This window comes from Osmerus eperlanus, chromosome 28 (genome assembly GCF_963692335.1).
Source record: "Osmerus eperlanus chromosome 28, fOsmEpe2.1, whole genome shotgun sequence".
Taxonomy (NCBI): Eukaryota; Metazoa; Chordata; class Actinopteri; order Osmeriformes; family Osmeridae; genus Osmerus; species Osmerus eperlanus.
The window spans coordinates 3,880,955-3,906,057 of record NC_085045.1 but is presented as its reverse complement, the minus strand read 5'-3'; the positions used below and the strand labels follow the sequence as shown (position 1 = coordinate 3,906,057).

Here is a 25,103-nt window from a genome sequence, read left to right as displayed (position 1 = left end):
GTGCCTGAAGGTTTGGGCACTGGTATGTAAGTGGAGATTAACTGACTGTTCACTAAAACCATGACAAACCTGTACACTTCATGATTTTATTTTACATTCCCAAAATTGTATGTACAATGCACTACATATAAACATTTGCATTGAAAACCTTTAGTAACATTTAGAACCAGAGTCAATGACATGACCCCATGATTGACACAAGAAACAAAAAGGCATCGAGTCATCTGATGAAAAGAGAAAATCAGAACAAATTCACCAGATCGGTGATCTCATATCCACACTGTTCGCCTTACGGATAAGAAATGCAACAAACAGTAATGGTAAACACACGCTTTATCTTGACAGTCTTCCATGGTGGCAAACTGGGATTGACAACTGATATAAAAGGTCAAAACTAAAAAGATGTGGATGGAATGCTTTATAAGGCTGAGAGTTCCAGATGACACTAGCTAACATGGTAGCAAGATACTCCATTCCAAACCACATGGAAGTTTTTACAGAATCAGGACATTATTCAGCTGTATGAATCCACAATAGACCCTGATCATCAAGGAGACGTACGAGCCGTTATGGTATTCGACAGCATTTCCATGGCGATTCTTTTATTACCCTGGGTGCTATGATACCACACTGGACAAACAACGTCCCATTTAAAAGTAGTCACCTATAACGCTCCAGCCTGCCCCCCCGTGTGGCCCTCACTGTCCCCTGAAGAGGGGCCGGGGTCACTGCATGCCGAACCACTGCTCCTGGTCTGCCCACTGAGCGGCCTCGCTGTCGCTGCCCTCCAAGTCCCCGTCCTCCCCGCTGCCCTCCATGTCGTCTCCGTCCAGCTCCACCGTGGCATCAGCAGGACTCTCCTCCTTCTCCATCTTCTGCATCCCTTCCATGGACTTCTGGTCATTCGGGTCCAGGCTGGAGACAAGAAGGCATTGGGGTTTCACACTAGCACCTTTTATGGTCATTGTGTCATTTCCAGTCAGTAATTACAGTGGGCTTTTTACCTAAGTGCTATGCTGTACTGGTCCATTGCCTCCTGATAGTCATTGACCGCCACCAGAAAATCTCCCAGCATTCTGTGCAGCACACAGTCACTCTGATTGGCCAAGGCATTGCGCAGAAGAGCAATCCCCTCCTCGTACTTCTGTTCCCGACCTAAAAAGAAGACAACAAAAACATGAGCAATCTGTAGTATTTAAGGACTGAATTTTGAAACGTTGAACGTGACTGGATACATACTTAACAACTCAGCCTTCTTCACCACAGCCTTGGTGTAGTCTGGCCTCTGAGCCAGGGCCTTGTCCAGCAGGGTTTTGGCTTTCTCCTGGGTCACCGGGTCTTCCAGGCAGACTGTGGCCAGGATGGTCAGGGTCTGGGCGTTCGCTCCCAGGTTCTTATAGATGTTATTGGCCATTCCCATCGCCTCTCGAATCCCATTGGAAGCCAAGTAACAGTCAATCAGACCTAGCAGGAGAACGTCAAGATTAACATCTCCTTCAAAAACCAATCGATGACATGCCAAAATGATCCAACGGAATTAGGCACAGCTTATGAGCCTAAGAAGCAGGTGTGACAGGGGGGGACTTGCCCTCGTAGCAGTCCAGCCGACAGGGAGCCAGGCGCATGGCCTCTCTGAAGTGGATGATGGCCTCCTGTACTCGGCCCATGTTCCTCAGCGCTGCCCCCTTAAGGAGGAGGGCCTGAACACTGTTGCTGTTCAGCTGAATGGCCTTGGCTCCCAGGTAGAGGGCCCGAGAGTACCGCTTACTGTAGAAGCTGTGACAACTGAAACATAAAATAAAACAAATAAAAGATTACACTGAACTCTTGTACCTGCATAACAAGGTACATACAAGACTCTCCATTTAGTCTCAGGTTTACTCACCCAGAGATGACCCAGGGTTCTGCATGTTGGTCTGAGATGTTGAACAATCTTCCACCCAGAACCTCAACATCCTCCAGGTGTCCCTCACGAGCCATAAGGTAGCCATAAACATCCATGCCTGACAAACAGAGATTGCACTGTGACTTTGTCCAAGTACCATGAATTCTGTCATGAAATGCTTGTCAACGCATCCAGGTACCTTTAATCAGATAAGGGTCCAGCATCTGAGCTTGTTCAAACTTCAGGATAGAGTTCTTGGTATCGCCTGCCCTGAAGTAGACGTCCGCCAGGCTGACCAGCAGGTCTACGTTGTCCCGTAGCAGAGACTTCTTCTCTAGAGAGCTGAGAGACAAAGGACAAATACACAACGACCTCTATGAAACACACAAGGCATGAATTCACACAGATTCTATCCAAACCTATCATGAATCACTGCTCGATAAAATCAATCCACCGACACTGGTGGCCCGAGGCGCTGGTCATGCTCACCAGATGGTGTTGATGGCTCTGTGGTTATCCCCTGCGTGTATGAAGGCGTAGGCTTTGATCCAAACAGAGAGCCAGTCCAGGTTGGGAATGCTCTGGATGACGTCCATCGTCATGGACGCCACCTCAGCTCCTTTCACTGATAGGGAGAGGAGACCTGGAGCCGACAGAAGGTAACAACTAAGGACTGCCTCACAGTTCAAGTTAAGATATATATATATATATAGATGCATTATGAAGTGTTAGAGGTACATACCAATGATCGCATCCAGAGCCAGTGGACACTGTCTAAGGACCTCTTTGTAGCTTGTGACTGCAGATCGTTCCTGACCAGCTTTCCTGTACAGGTTGGCCAGCATCATGTTGATCTGAGGTTGATGAGCAAAGAACATCGTTATTTCATATCTTGGTCAAAGATGCTTCACTTGATAAGTAGGTGATAAGACTGAACTGTAGTCTTGCACTCAGAATTGGCTACTCGGTGGACGTTCAGTAGCCTACTTTTGGAGTTCTCTGTCTAGATGGAATCCCATCAAGCACTGCAATAGCATCTTTGTCAAGCTTCAAGATGGTGTAACACTCTGCAATCTTATACTTCACTTCGATCTCTGAGGGCAAACTCTGAAATGAAGAATACAATACACTTATTAGAACGATATGCTCTGTTTGCGCGACTGCAATGTGTATAGTTTTAGAAAGTAAGGCGCACCTGTGTCTGCAAGGTGGATGCTGTGCCCCCGGTTGATGGTCGAACTTTGGAGGTTTTGCTGAGGACCTTTTTCTGCTGCAATGCCATATTGTATTTGCAGGCAGCATTACGGTATTCCTTGTCGTGAAAGATGGCATCTGCATGGTAGACTAACAGCTGGTACTTCTGAGATGGTGAGAACAGTTCCCTGTAGGAGCATTTACAGTTGTCATTTCCAAACAGCGTGTGGCTTGAGCTTCCAACTGGGCCGCCTTTTATTGATCTCTCAATACTATATTTTCACTGAAACGAGACGCATACATGCTAATACAGTTTAATAAGTTTAAATACAGTTCCATTAATTCCCAATGAATTATACGATTGAAAGTTCAGCTTGCTACGAAAACACTAAAGGCTGCAGTATAGTTATTCACACACGTCACATAGGATTCACAGGCACATTACAATGTTTATCTATTGCATTAGGTGTTAGCATGCTAGCTACTGTAGATACATACGGATTGTTATTGCTCATTGTCAGCAATAAACTACTCATAATCCGAACGTTCGAATGAAGTCCCGCGCAGGCCATATCTCGTACATGATCTATTACGTTCATTGTGAATATTTGTATGTCTTGTTTAAAAATAAATGTGTGGCTAAACTTGAAGTTCGCAGTTGTCAGACTACAGGTTCACTTGCTAGCTGGTTGCTACAAATCAAATGTACTGCGACGTCAACTGGTGAGGCTCCTATCAAATATGGCGCCGCAAAATCGAGCCCAGAGCAAGCTGCACTGCTTGCGCAGGCGCTTGAGTAAGTGGGACATGAACAATGAAAACACAAATGTGTATTGTGTATATAGAAGAAAAGTATGTTTTATTGAATCAACTTTTAATAATGTATCTGGATACAACAACAACGAAAACATGATCGTACTTTCCTGATCGAGATTAGAAATTGCGCCTGCGCTCATCTAGTACGACTGAGAAAGTAGCTGCCCCGGCCAAAACACTGACTGAGTATAGCAGCACTAGTTTCGTAGACACTAGCCTGCCAGTTTTCCAAGGAACTGAATCCGACTTCATTTAAATTCTTCTGGCACAGTTTGGTGGCACTGCATTTATTTTTTGTTAAAGCCCACATACCATGACAGAACAATCAGCATTACTTCTTCGAAAGCAATTGGCAGGTAAATGTGCGCATTTTCTTAGTCTAGATATTCATTATTCACTTCAGATGGACAACGTTAGCTCGGAGACGAACAATCCAACAATTGTGTTGAATCGTTCACGGTCAATACAATTTGTCCAGTTAGTGCTAGTTATTAGTCTACGGTACTTAAAATGGCTTGGAGAAATAACACCACCCTCACGATCTAGAAATGGGTGTTAACTGTTAAATTAGAGCTTTAAGTAATCAGTAATTGTGTCGCATAATCGCCGCCTTTGTTTTTAGCTTGAGCGCAGCAGGGTGGTTTGTTTACAACATGACTGGCTACGTTGTTAGCAAGATAGCATATAGGTTACACAAAGTAGCTAGCTACTTTGTCACAACGGAACTGTGATGAAATGGTGGAACAAACTATACCAAGCTAAAACGTGTTAGCTAACTAACTAGTGTGGGGGATTTGACAAGTCCCATCGTGTGTACCGTTTTTTTCGGATTTGGCTTTTGAGTCTCAGAAAATGCTAACTTGCGCCAGCTAGTAACATAAGCTGGCTAGCACAAGTAGATCTATGCTGTCTCGGTTGCACAACATTGTGTTGCAAGTTACCTAGAATATAGCCACACTGTAATGGATACAGTATGCAATCTAAAGATTCTGTGTAGTAGTTGTTAACAAGCTAATTCGATATGGGCATGAAGGCTAACTAGCTAGTTTCTCTAATAACCATGCACAATTAATTTACAACAGGCCTGGTTGTTAGATTGTTACCTAAGGAACAAAGGAATAATCAGCTCAGTGTCCATCTGTCAATGAGAACTGTAACGTCAGACTAACAAGTTAGCTGCTAGTTTATTGAACCAAATCTGCGTGACTCCGTTATAAAGGCACTTATCATACAATGTTTTTAAATGTTAGGCTATGCATTATCATGTACAGCAACATATTGACATAGTCGGTTTAGTATTACATTTGAATAAATGCTACTAGTGTTTTTCACCAGCAAGCAACACAAATTGCCACATACTTTTACATACATAGGCCTACATAGTAAAGGACATACCATGATTATGAAGTCATCACAAGTACCTTTTAGATAGTTAAATTGTATTTCCATTTTAGAGCTCAACAAAAACCCAGTGGAAGGATTCTCAGCTGGCCTAATAGATGACGAGGACATATATAAATGGGAGGTTGTCATAATCGGACCACAAGACACCCTTTTGTAAGTTTTCAGGATCATTTTTTTAAATGCAAGTGTTGGACTTAACTGTGTCTGATTTATAAGCAATGTCTCACCTTCACATCTGTTGATTTTTTTTGTCAAATGTGTGGACATTGTTGTTCAGTTCTCTTCCTGATGTGGCATCAGGCAAATTGTAAGTTCAATTTATCAATGGGAAGGTTTTCTCTCTTTTTCCATTGCAGTGAAGGTGGTTTTTTTAAAGCGTACCTGACTTTTCCCTATGACTACCCTCTCCGGCCTCCCAAGATGAAGTTCATCACTGAACTCTGGCACCCTAATGGTAAATGTTCTTAATGTTTAGAGTTTTGGATGATAATATATAATTTAAGTAGTGTGGAATTTGTGTAATTAAACCTATGCATTGCATGGTCTCTTCCTCAGTTGCAAAAAATGGGGACGTGTGTATCTCAATTCTTCACGAACCAGGGGAGGACAAGTTTGGCTATGAGAAACCTGAGGAACGCTGGCTGCCCATCCACACTGTAGAGACCATCATGATTAGTGTGATCTCTATGTTGGCTGACCCAAACAGTGACTCACCTGCAAACGTGGATGCTGCTGTACGAGTTTGTTCCTATTACAAACATGATTCCCTTAGCTCATTGTTTGGCTATAATGTATGTTATATTTGGACGATTATTATGGTATGATTGTAATGTGTCTTGCCCCGCTCCCACAGAAAGAATGGAGGGATGACCCCAACGGGGAATTCAAGAGGAAAGTGGCACGCTGTGTACGAAAAAGCCAGGAGATGGCGTTTGACTGAAAGAGTTCCAGGGTAAGAAAGCATACGCTTGTATGATTATTTACATTTGTACACAGAGGTGAATTTAATTGACTATAGGCTCTTTTTTTTGTCCAGTTAAAGGAAATGGCTTCAGAAGGAAAATGGTCTGTTCAGCAAACGGCTTTTGCATCCCTTCTTTTGCCAGCCGAGGAATCTGGTTGGTCCCCAGGCACTTCCTTGTAGTTGTTTATGCAGAAGACGAGCCAATGTAAGAAACCTACCAGCGTAAATTACCCACCATTTCCTTCCTGGAATTGTATATTTAATTTAATTTATTTTGAAAATATATCAATGTAAGATATGTCATTACTGTAAATGAACTCCCTTTTTTATCTGCTGTTGAACAGTTTCTACTTTGTACCAGGTTTCTTATGCAATTTAGTGGATGTTTGACGTGCTTGAAGAGTGTAAACAATTACAAGCCTGTTCACTTGATAGGTTATCATTCGTCTTCTGATCCTCACAATCGTCCCCACATGATATTGGTTTCTAAGACCTTGTCAAATGTTGTTTTGTTCACCACTGTCATTTAATCACTGCTGCCTTATGTTAATTCTACTCTGTCATCGACATTATATCTGCCTGGTGAACCTGTGGCCCTTTTTACTTGGATAATCAATATTTCAATTACTTATCATGGCACAGTTTTGTTGACGGTGATATCTTACACAACCAAAAATGTTCCAGGGGTTCCTTTGTCTTAAATCAACCCTTAAAAACCCAACTCGATGTGTACTCACTGAATGGTGAGCATGTGACTATAAAACTACCCCTCTCTCACTTGCTGGTCCTAATTAAGAAGTGTTCAATTCACGTGAAAGGTTTTGGGTTGATTGGAGGTGGGACATAGAATTAAGCTGTGATTATTCAGAGGGTAGACTGGGATTTGAACTGACCTTACCTCAACTTAAATGAATTACAAATGTGATGCATATTTATGATAGTTGGATTTCCTCTTTCTGTTGCCTTTTTCCTTGTCTTAATAGATTTTGACTTACAGTAGCTAATATCGGAACAACCATGATGACAAATATGTATTCAGATGTTTAATTCATATCCTCATCTGTAAGATTGTATCAATCAACTGACACTAATGCTAACTGCCATGCTAACATGTTAGTCAGTGGTGCAGTCTATGGAGAACAACATGCAATTCCTTGTCTGAAAATATTATTTGATCAATTGATGAGATGGTAGTTTTTTTGTTTAGAATTTATTGGGGGGGGGGGGGGGATATGGTAAAAAATCCTGCTAATGTAGTTATTTCGCCATAGTGTGGGATTTTTTGTGTTGATAGGCCTCGTGATATTGAATAATCCTTCAAATGCATCTGATGTCAATTGATAACGGACAGACTTATTTTTTTTGTCAGTTGTACTTCATTTGTTATGCACAATCAACATTTAAATTAGGAAAAGGGGAGGTGGGGGCAAATACAACTTGTGCTCAATGAGACCACTTTGTTTTAACAGTGTTTATTATAACTGTTTGAGCTACCATAAAACCTACATAGAATCATCATTACCAATGTCCAAACCCTGGTTAATCTACAAATATACCTAAAATGGCGCATGCAATCAGGTTGTTTTTTGAGATATTGTGTACTACTGATGGAATTCTGTATAGGTTTTAAGGGACGTTACTGTTATCTTTGTAATTTGCAAACCAACCATGACCTCCTCTGACCGGTGTTCACTGTACTTGCACATGCTCAGTGCATTGTCATGATGCCATGGAAATGTCATGAAGCAATAGACTTAGTTGTGTTTTACAGGTAATCCTTTTCTCTCCCATTATCCCCCAAATGTGTTTATTTTATCACTTGGTTTATGCAATGTATATTTGACACGAGCTCAATAAAATGTGGATGTCATGTGGACATGTGTCATGTGCTGTCAGAATGGACTTTTAATGTAATTTCACTATAAGTTATTTTATACTGTTAAACATCAATGGTTTAAAAACTGCGTGACAACAGTACCATAACTGCAGAGAAAGACGTTTTCAACACTAGTTCGTGAAAAAGAAACGACTTGCAAGCTTGTAAAATTAAAATAAAATGTGCAACCTTGAAGATATCAAGAACGTTTCGAACCAAAATTTGTTCACAGATGTTTTATTGACGGGGTTCACATAGTAAGTACTTTATTCCCCACCCCTAGTACTTTTTCAAAACTCCTGATACCGGTTCCCTAAACAGGCACGAACTTGGATGACCTGTTGTAATGTACTGCTATCTAGCGGTTATCTTGGGATCTTAGTATGCCAAACGCATTCGTACTACGGTGGCCCTGAAGTGCAAAACACACCCCGAATATGAGTGCACCCCCCAAATGAAAACACTCCCCCCAAATAAGATGACTTGCTCACCTCCCCCCAATACAAAGGCACGATCCCCCAAATGGAAAACGACATTACATTAACTCAAAACCATATTACATGAAATCAAACCAGAAAGGGTTGGTACAACACTTTCGTCGCTGAATGGATGCAGTAACTAACAGGGAATAAGAAATTATCGACAGAAGTACGAAATGCAATAGCCTGACAGAGTTACTGGACCAAAACAGTTGTTTGGCTATCAAAGCATGTAGCAAGTACTTATGCAAAAGTATAAATTGCGTGTTAAACGTAATAATCTATAGCCAAACAACTATCCTGGTTCACGTAACTCTGTCCGAATTTTGGACTTCTGTCGTGGACGATTACTTTTTTCTTCAGAAAAATCCTGCTTCTTTCAACTGCGTATTTAGCGTGCACATACTTATTTTAATGTTGTGAAACGTTAACAGCATATCTAAGATTATTTCATAGGAATGTCCATGATTAAAATAAAGAGTAGTGTAACTACATGACTATGAATTGTTAACACAAATGTTTCTTCTTTTCTTCCAACCGAAATGATCAACTTCATGATAATGACAGTTACGTGGACCTGGAGTGGTTTGGCTATCGATTTTAACGTTTAAAAACCCGTTCCATAGGGCTGCGCTTTACCATCGCCATCTGGTGGTTTACTGTGAGAACTGCACTTGTAATTCACACTTAAAAACACTAGATGGCGGTATTGAAGCGCAGCCCAATGGCGCTGTCGAAACACTGCCCCTTAAAAGCCCGTTCCATAGGGCTGCGCTTTACCATCGCCATCTGGTGGTTTACTGTGAGAACTTCACTTGTAATTCACACTTAAAACCACTAGATGGCGGTATTGAAGCGCAGCCCAATGGCGCTGTCGAAACACTGGCCCTTAAAAACCCGTTCCATAGGGCTGCGCTTTACCATCGCCATCTGGTGGTTTACTGTGAGAACTTCACTTGTAATTCACACTTTAAACCACTAGATGGCGGTATTGAAGCGCAGCCCAATGGCGCTGTCGAAACAGTACCCCTTACTTTTGCATAAGTACTTGCATAAGTACTTGCTACATGCTTCGATAGCTAAACATCTGTCCTGGTGCACGTAACTCTGTCAGGCTATTGCATTTCGTACTTCTGTTGATCAATTTCTTATTCCCTGTTAGTTACTGCATCCATTCAGCGACGAAAGTGTTGTACCAACCATTTTATTTTGGGGGAGTGGAGTGTTTTCATTTGGGGGATACACTCATATTAGGGGGTGTGTTTTGCACTTCAGGGCCACCGTACAATACAGATATAGGCGTTTAGATATAGGCTATGTCTAAAAAAAATATAGAATGTGATGAATGTGTGATTAGGACCAAAAATCAGACCTCGACAATGTTGACAATGTTACGCTGCGTTCACACTGCAGCGTTTTTTAACGCTCTGCATCGCTTGCCTTCCCACAGTACACCACGCACGGGGGCGTGTTAGACAAGTTAATACAGAGTTGTAGTTCTCTAAGGTCACTGTTGTAGTCATGGCCAAGCGTGCAGATTTGGGTTCATGTACTCACAATATCGATCAAAATACCACTTTTACACAACATTTATGTAAGTGCAAGATTTTACTAGTGCAAGATTACAGTAGAATACATGTTACGCCACCGATCACTCAACCAGTCGTTTGTAGGCTGGGCTAGCGAGCTAGCAGTGGCACAGAACAGTCACGTAATGTGACGACTAAATTTAAAAGTAGGCTATAAAAACACACTAGGAACAATGACGACATCGGCAACCATGCACCATGCATTATTAGTTTAATGTATTCGTTAAATTCAGGCTCGTCACATTAGTAACTTTGTTCTGAACAGAACTGGGTGTGCAGACACATACGAAAAGTTTCTCCTCCATCTTGAAATTGTCAAACCTAGAAATGTTTACCATGACGAACAGTTGCTACGTTACAAGAAACAAGAAACCAATCCGATTGGCCAACGCTAGCGTTTTCACGCTCCTCATTTACATAAAGTTGAGAAAATCCAACTTCCGCTCCGCTCCGCTCGCCTTCCCACAATGCCCTACGCGAGCGTCAACGCCTGGTTTCATTGAAAATGAATTGGAAGCCGACGCCGCGCGCCGCCCGCTCCGCTGCAGTGTGAACGCACTACTGATCGGTCACTGGTGAGGCGCGTGAGTAGCGTACCTAGTCAGTCAGTTTTCTCGGCACTGCAGGCTACTCGCGTTCCTCAGCCGGCTATCCATTGTTTGGATAAAAGTTTTCAATTTCTTTGCCATTTGCCATAAAAACAAAGGAAGGACCTCTCCCCAAACAGTCAAGGCTAATATGAGGTGTATCATTGAGGGAAATGGGGTGAAAGGTAGCTACAGTATGAGTTTTGACTGCTGGATTTCCCATTTGAACGTATTTATACAGGCCTATAGGCCCTATTTCGTATGAAAAGAGACATAAGTAATTCACATAGTAGGCTTTCTAGTTTACAGTAACGAGTCATTTCTTTCGTTGTCTCTGAGGTAGCTTGACCCGCATTGATGCCTTATTCATTTGAAAAGAAAATCAATTGAAGGTTCAAAACCTGTAGGCCTATTACCGTTAGCCACTCTTATCTTCATCAAGTAAGCAATCTGTCCTTAAACTTACAGCGTTTGGAAAAGCTATTCATGGCCTCTCACGAATAGGTGATGAATTATGGCTGGATCCTATGGTGAAAGGGGTAAGCTTGTTTGTTGTTTTTATTGTGTGTTTGTTCACAGCGGTTGTTTGCTAGCTACAGTCCTTGACCTCTAATCTATATGGTCCCGCAAAGTTGGCAGTGAGATCAGTGAATCCTGCCCATTCGGCCTATGGCTGCTTTCTCTTCACGACACTATTCTTCCAAAACTACAGTCTTGCCCCTGAATGTGGAACCGCCAAATGCAAACTGGCAATGAAGGTAATGGCTCCGCTAACTGCTCTGTTGTTGTAATAGGACACGAATCATGAAACAGATAATGTAATACTGCATTGGAAAGTTATGAGACTATGTGGTTGGGTTTATCTAACTGATGTATCTATCTGTTGATCTAGTCAGTGCTCCCACTGTTTCGGTGCTTGGCGACTATTGAACGTAACGTGGCCAGGTGTGAAATATCCATCAACAGCCCAGAGAATCGTGTGATATTCCAGTTTTACTGCAGACATGGTAGGAGGCCACTGGTACATTCCCATACATACCCAGTTGTATTTTCTGCCCTTTGGACACTAGAGGGTAGTGTGTTTCAATGACACCCTGCACTACTTGTATCAGGTATAACTAAAACTCACATGCTGGGTTTCCAAGAGAGCGAGGCTCTCCAGGCGGTATATCCTTCTCACCTCGGCCTCAACGTCCTGAAGGCGCAGGCCAGGTTAGATCTCCCCAGCTCTCATCCACGTAGAAGATTTGTATGGCCTGCAAAACAAACATATCGCCACACATCGTACAGCATAGTTGATCTTCTTTCCTAGGATTAATTTATCTTTTTGTGCGATTAAATGACCTTTTATCGTTTTCTTGATTCCATGTTAATGACTTACCTCTGTCCCGTTTGGCAAGACTTATAGGTGACATGGTGATGCACTTCCCAGTGTCCCAGGAGGAAGTTACCCTGTCCATGTCTCCTCTGAGGCTTAATCTCAAAAACTACCAAGAAGAGAAAAGTGGTAATATGTTTCCCTTTTTTCTCTACATGCACACGTGTTGTATGTCTTCTGTTAGTGCTGCCAGAATTACCCAAAGCTGTAGAAATGAAGTGTCTTATAGGTCTGTGTTGTGCTAATCAGTAACATCATGTCATATTGACTTTTGATTTTTCTCTGAATCCAGATCGTTTGAAGGCTATGCACACTGAGATGTCCTTACATCCGAGTGAGTTTGACTACTTCCAGGTTGGAGTGGATTCGGACATAACCTTCTGTCTGAAGGAGTTGAGGGTAAGGAGGATATTTTAGGATGGAACTTTTTCAGTCACATGAGGTTTTGAATATTGTCTATGTGTGTGTATTACTGGGTGTGTATGTACGCCGGGTAATTTCCAGTTCTTAGGAGACATATTTATGGACTTGGACCCAAGTGTCCCGAAGACTCTGTACCCTATCGTTTTCCTGTGAACTTCCCCTCCTCAACTGTAATCCTGTATTTATGGGTTTGGTGGCTGACAGACATGTAAACAAGTGCAATGGGGGTATTATTCGCCAGTAGCTGATATAAGAAATTATTCATATTAACTCAGTCTAATTTCCTGCTTTGCTTAAACATACTGTTTTTCAAGGTAATGAAACCAAAACCCCCTAAAGTTTTTTTTTATAAACATGAAACATGGATTTAGTCAAAACGAGGGAGATTTGAATCAGTTATACACAGCAAATGTTCAAAACATGAGATCTATCTTCTAGAACACCATGTACTATTACTCCTCAAGGCTGATGACGCTATACCAGAGCCCAAACACATAAACCTTGACCCCAATGTCCCAAAATGTCGCTGGGGGGTACCATATCCCGTTGAGAAAGTGCTCATTACAAAATAAAGCCTTGACTGCTGTGTCCTGCTCCTGTTCTTTGATAAGGGACATGCTACGAGCTATAGAAGTCTTTATACTGTAATACTACATGACAGAGTGGGTTTAAGTCCTTTTGTCTAAGAGTTATAAGTAGCCTAGTGGAGACATGCTTTCTGTTGACGACCCCATGGAATCTGAAGGGTTTTGTTCACCTATGCATACTCAAGGATGTATAATGCAGACACGAGTAATCCTATCATGTCCTTTTCATTGAAGTGAATTATTTGACTGGGGAAGGAGTGAAAACATGAACTCCAATTGTGTGTAATATTGGAATGCTGACGATACGCTCTTTGACTGTTCTTAGGGACTTCTGTCCTTCGCCGAATCCCACGGCCTACCTGTGTCCGTGCACTTTGGTGCGGCGGGAAAGTGAGTATCACGACCCCTTACCCTGCCCGTGCCTTTCAACCGTTAGATCCAGTCATTAGTTAAGCTGATCTACAAGTTTTTCAAATCCAGTCCTTTTTAGAACGCATGAAGATTTCCATCTCCTGCTGATCGTTCTACCTACCCATCAGATGTCCCCGCTGTTGTCATTCACTTGTCTTTCAGGCCAGTGTGCTTCAGTGTGGATGACATGGTCCTGGAGGCCAGAGTAGTGTTGGCTACTCTGGTGGACCCAGAGAGCACCACCCCGTCCCAGGCCGAGGTCGAGGCCCTGCCCCCCGCCGCTCTCAGGTGATTGTCACCACCAGTATGGTTGTGCCACAGCTTGACCAGCATTAACTAATCAACCGTGACCGACGTCCAACGCTGCCCTTAATCTGAATCTATCTTATTATGTGCTCAACAGACCGACTATAAGGTAGCAGGCCGGAGCTCCGCTTTTGAAGTTCTCACATCATTTCGACATGTTGAGATCATGTTACGATAGAAAAATATGACAGGGAATCTCACGTGAGATTAGTTAGGTGAGAGACCCACCAAGAAAAGGTGTCTGAAAGCGCTGTAGAGTACCATCTCTCAGTGCTATACCTGAGATGACCATCAGCTGGACCCAGTTTGCCTTCTGACGGGGCCTGATTTGGTTTCTAAGTGGGCGTAGTATTACAGAATCCAGCCCTGTCTGTGAAACGGAGCTAAGGCTATGTGGGGCAAGGCTGAGCAGGGTTGGTGGCCTGATTGACCGACAGCCTGTAATCCCTCCATCCCCGCAGTAACCTGTTCCACCACTGATGACGTCGCCCTGCTGCTCTCCCCGCCCAGCCAGGCCAGCATGTCTCTGAGCGTCTGGGCCTCTGGATGGCCTGAATGTGGCAGTTGGTTGGCAGCACCGGTCCAAGCCGGATCTTTTCACATCTGGGTCACTTGAGTCTCTGCGCTCTGCTCTCAGTCTCAGTGGCGTCACCACTGACCTGATGAACACGCACTTTCATGTGTTGCTAGTCCTGCCACCCACCACAGCTGGAGACCTATAGTGGTTGTCCTATGATTTTTTCCTCGTTAAAAACGATAAGCTCTTAAACAGATTGGTCATATAATATCTTATATTTCAAACAGCAGTTTTAGTACAACTAGGGTGTTGGCCTCTCCTCACGCTACGCTACAGTCCCAGTCTTGTTTCTGTGCTGCGGTTGTGCTTGAGGACACTGTGTTTGTGCTGAGACTGGGAGGAACCTTCAGAGTCGGCGCTCAGCTGCATCGCAGGCCACGTGCTCCAGTACTGGGTAGAGCTGTTTCAGCAGGCAGGCCTGAACCAAAGCCAAATTCCTCCATGCCACTCCAGGGGGGGTTTTATCGAGACAGGGTGTGCGAACATTTCCTCCCTTCCCCGCACGCTGCATCAGGCAACCTTTTTTTCTTCTCTCTTTCACTCTTTGCTGTCTTTTTTCCCCCCTCTTCACTATCCCTCCGTCAGTGGCTCTCTCTCTCTGGCTCTCCCCCTCCCCTCTGGCTCTCACACTTTGACACACGTGCAGGCGCGGGAACTCACGAGGCACAGCGGTTACCCACATGAGAGCTTGCTTCAAATGTCCTCATACACAAACACAGGCTGCTGCCGGTTGTTTAAAAAGGAAAAGCAGGGCCCCAGTAGTATTAAATACCAACCCTTATTTCTGTGTTTGTGCCTGTGGGACTGGGTCTGTTAGAGGTGAATGTTCTTACCCATGTTATTATGAACAATAAGATTCAAATTGGTTTAATATTTATTTAGAGGGACAGCATATTCTTGTTCCGAGTAGGACTTGGCCAGGGGCCCAACAGTGACTTAATTCTCCCGCTCTCCCAGGTGTGAAGGTGTTGCCGGTTTCCCCGACGGCCCTCAGGGGCCAGCCGTTGTTTCCCCTCAGGATTTCCTGGCTGTGGGCGAGCTGATAGCATCCAGCCAGGGGAGCCCAGTTCTCGGTGGCGATGCCCTCATGAGAAGGCTGAGCAGGCCAGGGAACCTGGAGAGACTCCCCACAGCCGGGACTGACAAGCAGCCTGCCACTGTCATCAGAACACCTGCTTCTGCCAAGGTAACAGGGGTCTCGAAACATTGTAGTCCCTGACGCAAACTAGATTGCAGTTTGAACTTTGAGCAGCCTCTGTCCCCTCACACCTTTGTGTTCCAGAATCCAAACATGTTCTAGGACAGTGTTTTGTTGTTGTGTTGTTTATCTAACCTTCATTAGTATAGGGAAATAGTGAATCTCTGTGAACTACAACTTGAATAATGTAAAAACTGCCCAAAAGCCTCACCATATTATGTGTGGCTATAAGAAGTATTATCTCAGAACTGATTCTCAGGTTTTATTTTTTTGAATTCTCTAGATTCGCTCCTTCCTTTTTGGTGCGTTGTCTACTGAGCAGGGAAATGTCCATACTGCCCTGCCGCCCAGTCTGGTGTGTGCCAGTGACACAGAGGACGATGGTGAAGAGGGCCAGTGGTAGATTATAACCCAGAGTCAGTCAGACCAACAAGTTTCCTGGTTCCATTTACCACAAGCCACAATTACAAAGGACAGTCATTTTGTCTGTTGAGTACTTTAGAGAGTGTAGTGGAACATAATTTGTTCCAAATGTTTCATAAACTTTTACAGAGTATGTCATTTTGTTCAGATGTTATAATTACGCCACTTTGACAGTTAATGTTATTGTACTACATGATATTAAAATGATAATTTATAGATTCATTAAGAACTGGTACCTCAGGTTTCTAGAAGTTTGAAAGATACCATTTTTAAAAACAGTCAATTAGATTAAACTGGTTGGTCTTGCAAGTGGAAACATTGTGTCCTGCTTGGAGATGCCACACCTATGTACTGCAGGTATTTGCAACTAAACACACAGATGAATGCCCTTGACGTCTAAAGTCAACTGTGGCCTCTGAGACACAGGAGAGGATGAGTCAGAGCAGGGAAACGCTTCCTCCATATGCAGAAATACCCTCTGAAATGTGCTTTCACTGTAGCGTAGCCATGTTCTAGAAATCAACGATGCTGGCTCAGAAGGGCCTGTTATTACCAGTACTTTGCATTTGTAGTGCACCTTCAACCTGTTTAGAGTATGTTGAATTGCTTTTTGTATGAAAGTGAGTGGCTGTTTAGCCCACAATATGGCCTTTATACATAGTCAGTATGATAGAAACAGCTGGCACACCAAGGTAATAAATACTATAATCTTTATTTAAATATTTTACAGCTTCCAAAACATGTTTACAGAACTCAGTCTGCATTGTTGAACTGTACACACAAAATATATAGATACATGCAACTCTCATTGTAACAAACTTTTATTTTGAACTGGAGGGTGAAGTCAAGGAGGATATCAAGGTCACGGTTGGGTTGGGTCTGCTGAGGGAACAGGGAAGCTAGCTCTGACAAGAAGTACCATTTGACGGGGAAATTGCTTGTATTGTTAAGTTATCGTTAAGGCTGGTGAGGTTTGTGTTAACCTCTTCAGTGCCATAAAGCTTCAGAGCACATTTTGACTATCCAGTGCAGACACCTCTCGATTTCCCATCGCAAAGGATACAGTAAACATGTGCTTTTGGTTTCTTTTTAATTACATGGTTCACCTGAGGGCTCCCCCCAGTCTGTCCTGCCCTACCAATCATGTATCAAGTGTGGGACCAGGAGCCCTTGAAGCTGGGCAGTAGCCTGCAGCAAGGAAGCACCATATCAGTGTGAAAGAAAAAATAATAATAATGCAAACGGTATAGAATCAGAATATACACGTTTAAACAGATCGCAAGATCTGTCCGATTTTGTCAATGAAAATGAATCTCAATTTATGGTGAAAAGGCATAGGATCACATGGGAAAGATGGGTCTTCCATCGACTGGTGAGGATTGAGTTAATCTTAAAACAGCAGGGTAAGATGGGGAAAACTAAATGAGAATCGTATGGCTACTTGTCTAGCTCAGGCTCTGTGTCCAGTAGTGGGCAGACAAAGGGGGGTTTGGAGAATTGTAATTGTACAATTTTGCCAGTATCAACACCTGATACAAGGCACATCAGCTCTACAACTTGAACACGTACATAGTACATGCTTGAAAGGAAGCATACCTTCCTTAAACTGTAGCAGTTGCTGCACATAAATTAAAAAGAAATGCACTGTGCAAATCTGCAGCAATAGATATAACAAAAACATAGGATTTCTTTTGCCCATAAAATATCAAAACCTGCCGTTAAACACTGAATGAGAACAAGTGACCTGATTAAAATGATTTCTCAGGTGTGCCACTGGAATTGTACAGCAGGAAAACTGATGAGGACAGACAAGGAAATGCTGATTGTGAACAAACGTTTCTAACTCTACTCTGAGACCGTGGTCAATGCCCATCCCATCACTCAAAAGACAATAAAAACACGTAGTCACTTGACCCATGTCTACTGGGTGAGAGCATCCTCAGACATGCTTTCTCCAATATTGTGCGTAAATGGCTGCCATCAATGCATCCCAATACATATTGAGAATCACGTGTAGCCAACATAAACCAATTCACTCACCACGCGCACCTGTGACTGAACATACTCCTCTATCACGCTGAACACCACCAGAAAAATCACAACCAGGACTTTGCATCACAGCAGTTCAATTAAAGGGAGGACTTATGTTTGACACAGACAATGTTATTGAACAGGTTCCCCATAGAAACAGGTTAACTTGGTCTGTGCAAGACTCGAATTGTACTGATATGGCAAAAGATTGCAACAGCTAGTCCCTCTGTGTACAACCCATCGAGTACGCTAAATAACTAACTGTCACATACAGAGTCCCTCTTTCAAACATCAACTTCACAACATCCAATCATACCACAATGAACATCTGCTTTATTACGCTCAAATACAAAACGTTTCGTGCCCTTAAGCTCGCAAATATTTCCTAATTCAAGATTGTAGGACTAATTCACCGCCAGTCATGCTGCGATGGCTCCATCTGCACATCCTCATACAGTCCTGTCACCTAGGCGCGTGGTTCTGCTACCACTTCCTGACTCAAACCAGCGTGGTTCCCTTGGTAACATCACCGAGGTGATGGCCTCTCTGTCTCCCTCATACTTGATTCTCTAGCATCATGGCTACCAACCCCTTAAATGTGCTCAGAGCCCCGGCCAGTAAATAAAGGCTGTTTGGGTGCTTCAACTCCCAAACCGCCCTTCATCCCAGTGAATGGATATAGATCATGATGGCTGGAACACTTCCAGGATGTGGACACTGTAGTACCAGTGTCGGCTTCTCTCTCCAGAATTTAGCCCTCTTGTTTTATCCCCTCGAGATTTTAACACACAGAACGTCAGATTGTGTGGGTGGTGCATAAGGCCATCGTCAGGAAGGTGGAGTGACTGATTCAGCCTATGGAGGGCGAAGGTGCATTGTGACTGAGGAGAGACAGAGGAGGTGGGGGCCCGGCCGCCAGCATCGCTTTAATCCCGGCCAGCAGGAATCAAGAGTAGTCCGACATGGAGGCAGATGGTTGGAGGAGAAGGCCCTCCTTTTCTCAATCTGTCCAGTTACTACTAGTCCGTGTACTCCGCCACAATAGACAGCAATACGGTGATGTCATCTGGCTTTCCTCCTGAGGAGAAGAGAGTGGGACAGTCAGGGTGATGAATGGATTGAGAGGATTCACAAACTCTAAAGAGCCATTTTTCTGCTGAGAGCCACAAAGGAATCAGGCTAAAAGCCGAGCCGGTCCCTCCTTTCTCTCCCAGGCTACTTTCTTACAATTTATAGACTACTGGCTTCCACATGGAGTCCATTAAGAAAGGGGACTGGCTGAAAGTGAGTATCGGAGGGGTAGAATGATCCCTTACCTCGCACGTTCAGTCCATTGTCACAGGCAAACTGTGCAAAAGGCGACATGTAGTTGGGGTCGTATGCCAGGACATGGGCCTGCTTTGCAATGCTCCTGGCTGTCTGCTGGATACTCTCATAGTTTGTGTTCTGGGAAACAAAACAAGGAGGACAAGGTGTTCCAGCATTCCAGACATGTTTTGTTTATCCGACTCAAAACGCCCCCCCCCTCCCCCCCCCCCAAAAAAAAACTGCAGTAAGCTTGTGGTTAGGACAGGGCAGACCTACCTTGAGTTTTTTCAGCTCCTGTAAGATCATGTAGTCGGGCATGTTGTCAAACAGGCCGTCCGTGGCAGTCAGGATGATGTCACCCAGTTGCACGTCGAAGGAGGAACTGTCGGCGGCATCAGGACTGAGGGAACACATGTACAGATGTTAGCTGAGCTCTCCTTCATCTTGGGAACCCAGTACTTCATTTTTATTACAGGATAATCAGAAAGGAATTAGGAGTGAGGAGGATGTAAGGACAGAATGTAAGGATATTTAGTCTAGGGGAGCCTCAAATTAATGTATAGCAACTCCACCTGTTAAGGTGCACTATTACAAGACCTGAGGCAAATCGTAATCTCCCCTGACTCCCTCCTCCGTACTCTCCAGCAGGAAATCTAGCCTGTCTGAGCCTGACAAAGCCCGGTCGAATCCGGCCTCCTGAGACTGAGCAACCAGGGGATCCAGACATACCTCAGGCTGCCAGGTAAGGATAGAGGTCAGTGGCTAAATTTGGATTACCCAGCTGATACAGTAGGAAAAAGAAGTGCCCGTTCAGATTCCAGACCTCCTATTACAGTCATGAATAAACTGCTGCGACTGGCAATCTCTCTCTCTCTGCATGCATGCATGCCTCGTGGAAAGTCCGTACACCTCGTTCTCAAGAGAGGTTCATAAAACACTGTGGGGCTACAGCAACGTGTGTGACACACACACACATATAGATCACAGCCAAGTTCAGTTCAGGATCCAGTGTCAAGTTGTGTCAGTTCTTACAAGGCATCATTAACTCTCTGGACCAGACTCTCTGAAAGTCACGGCCGTATTGAAAACTAATCTGTCTTGCAGCTGTTTAATCTATGCTTTCTATCTAATCTATTCATGTATCTACAGGGAATATCAGATAAAGATTAATAAAAAAAATTATACAAACATGATCTCTACAGACACAGTACGTAATACATGGACACTGAAACAATGTATGAGATTTTAGTCCTATGATGCTGTACAGTACAGGTTCATCTCACTACAGAGAAACACATGCGAGTGGCTAAAACTAATCTCCCCAGTTCCAAGATTAAACGCTTGAACAGGCCTGTAAGCCAGCCGGCATGGGATTGGCTGCAGCGAGGCTGGCCCTCCTTCCTCCCCCCTGTTCTTTTGAGACTTTGACCTGGCTGGGAATGGTGGCAGGGAGCCAGCCCCCACCCAGACCCACATGCCACTGGAGGACACTCTGTCAACGCTACTGTTGGCACGCCACAACGCCGGGCGCAGCAGCACATGACCCAAACGTCTGGCTGCCAACCCAGCCCGGTGGGGCACAACCCACCTGACATTCACCCAACTCTGCAGCCAGCTACTCCAACACATGACAAGGAATAATGTAGGAACAATATAGATACCCCTCATATCTATTGACAGTGTAGCGCCTTTCTGTTTGTATTATATCTTATTAAAAACAGCATAAGAAACCTTGTAGTAGTAGTAGTTGTAGTTATCCTAGTCTAGTGAAGGGCTGGGCTGTGTGACTGACCTGTCACTGAGGACAGCTCCCTCTGCCTCCGGGGGAGCGATGGACAGCTGGAAGGGGGTGTTGAAGTAGTGCTGCTGTTCGTCTGACCGGTGGACCACCTCTCCCCCCCGCACCACCAGGAAGCCGGAGTCTCCCAGGTTGGCCGTGTGGAGCCGGTGGCTCTGCCGGTCCAGAACCACGATGCATGCCGTGCTGCTGCCTAGGGAACAGGCAAGGAGGGGACAGAGACTTTCTTAGTATTTCCCCTTCTGTAAACTCCCAAGGTTGAACAAATTGACTTTATGGAAATGTTTTCGAATACATGGCTTGGGGGTCATTGGCGAGCTGTTCTCTTGTTAACGGTTAAAAACAGCCTAATATCTTATCGCGAATGAGATGTTCCCGGGCATAACTTTGGGGAATGTTATGGGAACCGGAGTTATCCGACCAGGGTGAGCAGCCACACCCTGCTGGTGAGTCATCGGGCCCAGCAGAATGTACTCTGGATTCTTCCTACAAACCCATCACGCTCTCTGACTCACCCCCTTTCTTCTCCTTTTTCCTCTACCATAATACAATTACCGTTCAGAGTTGTTTTCCCTCTTTTTGAATGCAACATTGGATGGAAGAGTACAGCCTGTGTCGAACTTTACACAACCACATGCTACGGCACGCTCTTGCTTGTGTAGCGATGTAATTAAGGACATATTTAAAAATGTGCAACAGAGACCTAGAGAACGGATCAAGTCCAGACAGAGAAGATGTATATCTTCCATCTTCGCTGTTGCACAACAAACAAAATGAAGTTTGCCAAAGCTGACCCATGTATACTTCAGAAGCTCCACAACCACAAACAAAGCAAGAACATTTGAATATGACCTACATTCACGTCAACTGAACGCACCTTGAATATTTTATATATTTAGAATACCTCCACGGATGAACATGGACGGTATCCTCTGCCTTAGTAGGCTACTCACCTAGCAGAGGCACTTTGTTCTGGAGCAGCTCATAGTAGCTGGTGGTGAGGACGCCCACAGGGTTGCTAGGGATGAAGCGGCCCTCCTTGATCAGCCGTTCACACGTCTTCATCAGGGTCCCTGAAAACTGAGACGGGTCCACGCCATAGTCCCGCCAGCCTCCCACTCCATCCGCCACACCTGAAAACAGTCAGCCAACTTTATTTAGGATCAAACAAACTTGCTATATCTCTAATTGTTTTGTTTGACTTCCAAGATTTCCTGATTCTAAGTAATGACCCTCTTGGCAGAGGAAGAACTTGTGGGGAAACAAGAAAGCTACTAGACATTATGCAGCTGTGATGTGAGAGACAATAGACACTTTCATCAGAACACAAACAGGACAGCAAGTACAGGGCAAGACAGTGCTCAGATGGAGGCCAAGGACTTATGAGAACATGCATCTCTTTGTCTCCCTAGGAAACACATTGAATTGTCATATTATGAAACAAGTCTGTTTCTTGACAGGGCCTCACCTCTACATGCATACCGTTACTGGCAATGTCTTGTATCAAATCTCTACGGGCTACATATGGATGAATGGGACTGTACGTCAGGACTGATCAACAAAACCATAAAACATATTTTGGTTGTCCCACAGTCTGTTTTATGATCCCACGGCCTAAAAACCCTATGTTTGTTTTTAGGTTGATTGGTACGCTATTGTGAGAACAGTCAGTGTCGCGATCCAAGATGTTTCCAGGAAAGGCATGCTGCTGCAAAGACCCAAGCATTTGCTTAAGTGACCATACATGGATGGTCTTCTCTGTGGTCATCTGTGTCTCTGCCCAGGAAGGGAAACTCAGAAGTCTGTATAAAAAAGGACTTGTTTCAGTCTGCTTGACACACTGAACTGGCTTTGTTGGTAGACTAACCCTTGATTTCTATCTGATCCAGAGTGACCCTGTCAGTGGCTAAACCTGGGTTCTATTAGCTGGGAGATTCACGGTCCAAATGGGCCAATATGACTTCCACGCCAGGACATCTTGAAGTAATAATAATGGAGCTTAAAGACTGTCCAGTTCTGCTCTGTGAAAACATCATTTAGGACAGACTAACCCGGTGTCCATGATGGTGTGAAAGTCGAGCATCTGATTCAAGAATCCATTTACTGAAGTGAAATTAACAAGTATGTTTAAAATTAAGTGTTTGCGCGACTTTATTTCTGCGACTTTATTTCTGCCGTATAGACACTCGAGCCAAGAACAAAAGCCACCTAAGGTTAAGAGCGAAACAGTCCACTACCTCTTTTGGTAAACTGGTCTCATAACAGATACATCAACACCGACGTATTGTGCCTGCCATACTGTCGCTGTAGCCCATCCACTATTCCCTTTAAACAACCATGATCTATGTGTAGCTAGCTACTTCCTGCAGTGCACATTGTGCAAAATCCCGTCTGTGACGAAGCGTTATCGTTCTGATGTAAGCAACCATCATTTCTCTTTCATATCCAGGGAGTTTCACGCACCTATGTCTGGCTTGTCTAAGGTCACCCTTGTCGAAAGGAGTTTAGTAATGCTGTATAGTCATTTACTATGGATTTGAGCCATGTCCTCTCTCTTTTAGCGTGTATTGTGCTCGCTTTGTGCCATTTATTGTCTATTTGACAATCAAGCTACTGTACATCATGTGTACGTTATTATTATTTGATGATAAACTCACCTAATACATCAGCAGATCTATGTCGAGCAATGAAGCAGGCGTCGTCTCCGTAACACATCCCTTTCTTCAAGATGCCCTTGCGAAAATCCTTTCCAAAACCACAGCTTGCTGTTACCAGGCTGTAATCGCGGCTATCTGTTTGAGAAAGTCCGCCAATAACAGCTCTGGCAACTAGTCTACCGTACGAAAGTACGGACAACATCACCTTCACACCAACTCCTTCTAAACTAACTTGCCAAGCTAGCAATCTAGCTAGCTCAGCGTCTATATAGCCACCAAATCCTGACTTGCTTGCACAGCCGAGCTAACCTGACAATAACATTCGCCACGCATACAGGCAGACAAAGCCGCAAGCCAGCCTAGCTGCTGGCTAATGTGTTAGCTAACAACACACCGACTGTGCTGTGACTCGGCTGATCGATGCTTGTTTTTAGTAGTCTAGAGACACTGCGAATTCAAAAATATTATCCCGTTATATAAAATGATCCGCACATCCAGACAGCAAACGATACTCATTCACCACTGTGCCATGACAAGAATGTTGCTTGCTCGCTCAGCTGGTTACATATATTATCTAGAGCTACCACTGTGAAGCGTAGCTAAAAGCCTGCCTTGGCTTCACAGGTCTTGTGACAGCCCTGACGTCATCAACCTTACGCAATTTGGATTTCCTTATATGGGAATTATTCAACGTCCATTCCATAACACCATCATAAAAAATGTATGCACTTTTTAAGACAAAATAAACCGATGAACAATATTAAACAATTACAGTAAGAAACACTATATAATTTTTATTTAATATGTTATAAAATGTTATTTAATATTTTTTATATAATGTGTGAATGTCCATTCCTAATAATTGGGCCACTGCCTCAGCGTATAACCGACAGAATATTCCCAATGACAATACTTTATACAGTAAATTATGGGGGAAACAATTAAGAGAAATGTTTAAAGATTACTTTCCGTTTTAGCCAGACCCACTGCATTATAACACAAGGACGTGGTTTTTAGCACCGCCTTCTGGCAGAAGCTACACTTCCACGCTCTATCAGAAGGTCACACAAGTGACCTCTCTTCCTGTACCGACCCTATCCTAATATTACAGTCTTTGTCACGCAACTCACAAAAAACGATAAAAAGAGATGTTAATGAAGAATAAAATGCAAATGCCATTTTCCCCTAAAATGTGCTAAAAGTTTATTAGAA

General features: G+C 43.8%; 4 protein-coding genes across 9 annotated transcripts; 2 read left to right on the top strand and 2 right to left on the bottom strand.

Moving 5' to 3' along the window:
* Window positions 1–72: 72 nt before the first annotated feature.
* On the bottom strand, window positions 73–3,817 carry anapc7 (anaphase promoting complex subunit 7). Its single transcript, XM_062454425.1, has 11 exons — window positions 3,578–3,817; window positions 3,081–3,267; window positions 2,873–2,992; window positions 2,628–2,739; window positions 2,375–2,528; window positions 2,085–2,227; window positions 1,886–2,003; window positions 1,589–1,785; window positions 1,240–1,464; window positions 1,005–1,155; window positions 73–915 (listed from the first exon to the last, which is right to left on the bottom strand). The coding sequence occupies exons 1-11, from the start codon at window positions 3,676–3,678 to the stop codon at window positions 726–728; spliced, it is 1,698 nt and encodes a 565-aa protein (XP_062310409.1). The 5' UTR covers window positions 3,679–3,817; the 3' UTR covers window positions 73–725.
* A 253-nt stretch (window positions 3,818–4,070) lies between these two features.
* On the top strand, window positions 4,071–8,137 carry LOC134015096 (ubiquitin-conjugating enzyme E2 G1-like). Of its 2 annotated transcripts, none has more exons than XM_062454427.1 (6): window positions 4,071–4,251; window positions 5,350–5,452; window positions 5,656–5,753; window positions 5,855–6,021; window positions 6,153–6,251; window positions 6,336–8,137. In XM_062454427.1, exons 1-5 carry the CDS (start codon window positions 4,209–4,211, stop codon window positions 6,237–6,239), a joined length of 498 nt encoding a protein of 165 aa, XP_062310411.1. In that variant the 5' UTR covers window positions 4,071–4,208; the 3' UTR covers window positions 6,240–6,251; window positions 6,336–8,137. The 2 variants fall into 2 exon arrangements, with proteins under 2 accessions (XP_062310411.1, XP_062310410.1); XM_062454426.1 differs by having other exon boundaries at window positions 4,074–4,251; window positions 5,855–6,033.
* A 1,805-nt stretch (window positions 8,138–9,942) lies between these two features.
* rad9b (RAD9 checkpoint clamp component B) lies at window positions 9,943–20,539 on the top strand. Of its 5 annotated transcripts, none has more exons than XM_062454128.1 (12): window positions 9,943–9,999; window positions 10,756–10,979; window positions 11,263–11,333; window positions 11,427–11,552; window positions 11,687–11,801; window positions 11,907–12,006; window positions 12,195–12,301; window positions 12,465–12,571; window positions 13,508–13,572; window positions 13,756–13,881; window positions 15,434–15,662; window positions 20,085–20,539. In XM_062454128.1, the coding sequence occupies exons 2-12, from the start codon at window positions 10,946–10,948 to the stop codon at window positions 20,091–20,093; spliced, it is 1,089 nt and encodes a 362-aa protein (XP_062310112.1). In that variant the 5' UTR covers window positions 9,943–9,999; window positions 10,756–10,945; the 3' UTR covers window positions 20,094–20,539. The 5 variants fall into 5 exon arrangements, with proteins under 5 accessions (XP_062310112.1, XP_062310111.1, XP_062310114.1 ...); XM_062454127.1 differs by having other exon boundaries at window positions 20,082–20,539; XM_062454130.1 differs by lacking the exon at window positions 20,085–20,539 and adding an exon at window positions 15,958–18,320 and having other exon boundaries at window positions 11,507–11,552.
* Window positions 16,791–24,491, bottom strand: pptc7a (protein phosphatase targeting COQ7 a). Its single transcript, XM_062454131.1, has 6 exons — window positions 23,892–24,491; window positions 22,188–22,367; window positions 21,229–21,427; window positions 19,713–19,836; window positions 19,445–19,574; window positions 16,791–19,206 (listed from the first exon to the last, which is right to left on the bottom strand). Exons 1-6 carry the CDS (start codon window positions 24,091–24,093, stop codon window positions 19,148–19,150), a joined length of 894 nt encoding a protein of 297 aa, XP_062310115.1. The 5' UTR covers window positions 24,094–24,491; the 3' UTR covers window positions 16,791–19,147.
* Between the last annotated feature and the right edge of the window lie 612 nt (window positions 24,492–25,103).